This window comes from Penaeus monodon, chromosome 28 (assembly GCF_015228065.2).
Source record: "Penaeus monodon isolate SGIC_2016 chromosome 28, NSTDA_Pmon_1, whole genome shotgun sequence".
In the NCBI taxonomy this organism is placed as follows: Eukaryota; Metazoa; Arthropoda; class Malacostraca; order Decapoda; family Penaeidae; genus Penaeus; species Penaeus monodon.
Window position 1 is genome coordinate 30,343,328 of NC_051413.1, and position 854 is coordinate 30,344,181.

Genomic DNA, 854 nt, shown 5'->3' on the forward strand with positions numbered 1-854 from the left:
TTGTTGTGGGAATAGGAATTAATATTAAAATATATTTGCCTTTCTTAAATCAGTGATAGGCTGCCGGTTAATGAAAAACATCCATTATAAGTCCCAAAGTCTCCAGGAACTGTCATTGGTAACATTCCTAGTTCGTTCGTATATAATATAGAGGGAAAACTGGTAATTCACTCAATTTACCTTCGTGCCAGGTAGCTTATCCAGCAATTTGACGAGGTCTATTCGCGTAGCCTCCCTAATTAACGCAAAATCAACTTTTCCTCCAGTCATCTCACTTGTTGGTTTGTTTACAAGTATAAGAATGGCAATCTCTCAGAACAACACTCAAAATCCTCTTAGAATCCCTCTAAATCGAACATTAAAAGGATCAAATCGTGTAAATATAAAGAATCCAAACCCTATAAACCTCCTCTTCACGCCATCTATACAATCAATAGCAGCCGACGTCCCTCCCACCAATAGACTCGTTCTACGCTCAGCTGTCAAGCCCGGCTAGCCGCCGAGCCTCAGACACCAAGTCGTGAAAATCAGCAACGAGCGCACAGTTGTGATGGCCGTTCGCGAGGGAAGGTGTGTATGACGTGCTCTAGCGTCGCATTTTGACCTCTTATAAGGGACTTTATCCATATCGGCGCTGGGGGAGAACACGTGAGAGATCGTTTAATCCAAAACCGCCAAGATGTCGATCGTCATAGATGGTAAGTAGGGATAAACAGGTTTTTCCCTAATTTTCTCTCTTAAAGTACTAAAAATATTACTTGTTTTAGCATGATTTCGCTTAACGGTGTATCTACACTGCAAAACAAACGTTAATTTTTTTACCTGCTGAGTCAAATCTCCCTTTTTGTCCTTGC

General features: G+C 41.2%; 2 protein-coding genes across 2 annotated transcripts in view; one reads left to right on the top strand and one right to left on the bottom strand.

The window, feature by feature from the left end:
• The window catches only part of LOC119591480 (vacuolar protein sorting-associated protein 33A-like), a 17,765-nt gene extending 17,445 nt beyond the window's left edge, over positions 1-320 (bottom strand). The window contains exon 1 of the mRNA XM_037940223.1: positions 181-320. Within this exon, the coding sequence (XP_037796151.1) occupies positions 181-270 (90 nt within the window). The 5' untranslated portion in view covers positions 271-320. The remainder of the gene's footprint in view (positions 1-180) is intronic.
• Positions 321-540: 220 nt separating this feature from the next.
• The window catches only part of LOC119591165 (small G protein signaling modulator 1-like), a gene marked incomplete at its 3' end in the record, with an annotated part of 183,708 nt that continues 183,394 nt past the window's right edge, over positions 541-854 (top strand). The window contains 1 exon segment of the mRNA XM_037939874.1: positions 541-688. Coding sequence (XP_037795802.1) covers positions 680-688 — 9 coding nt within the window.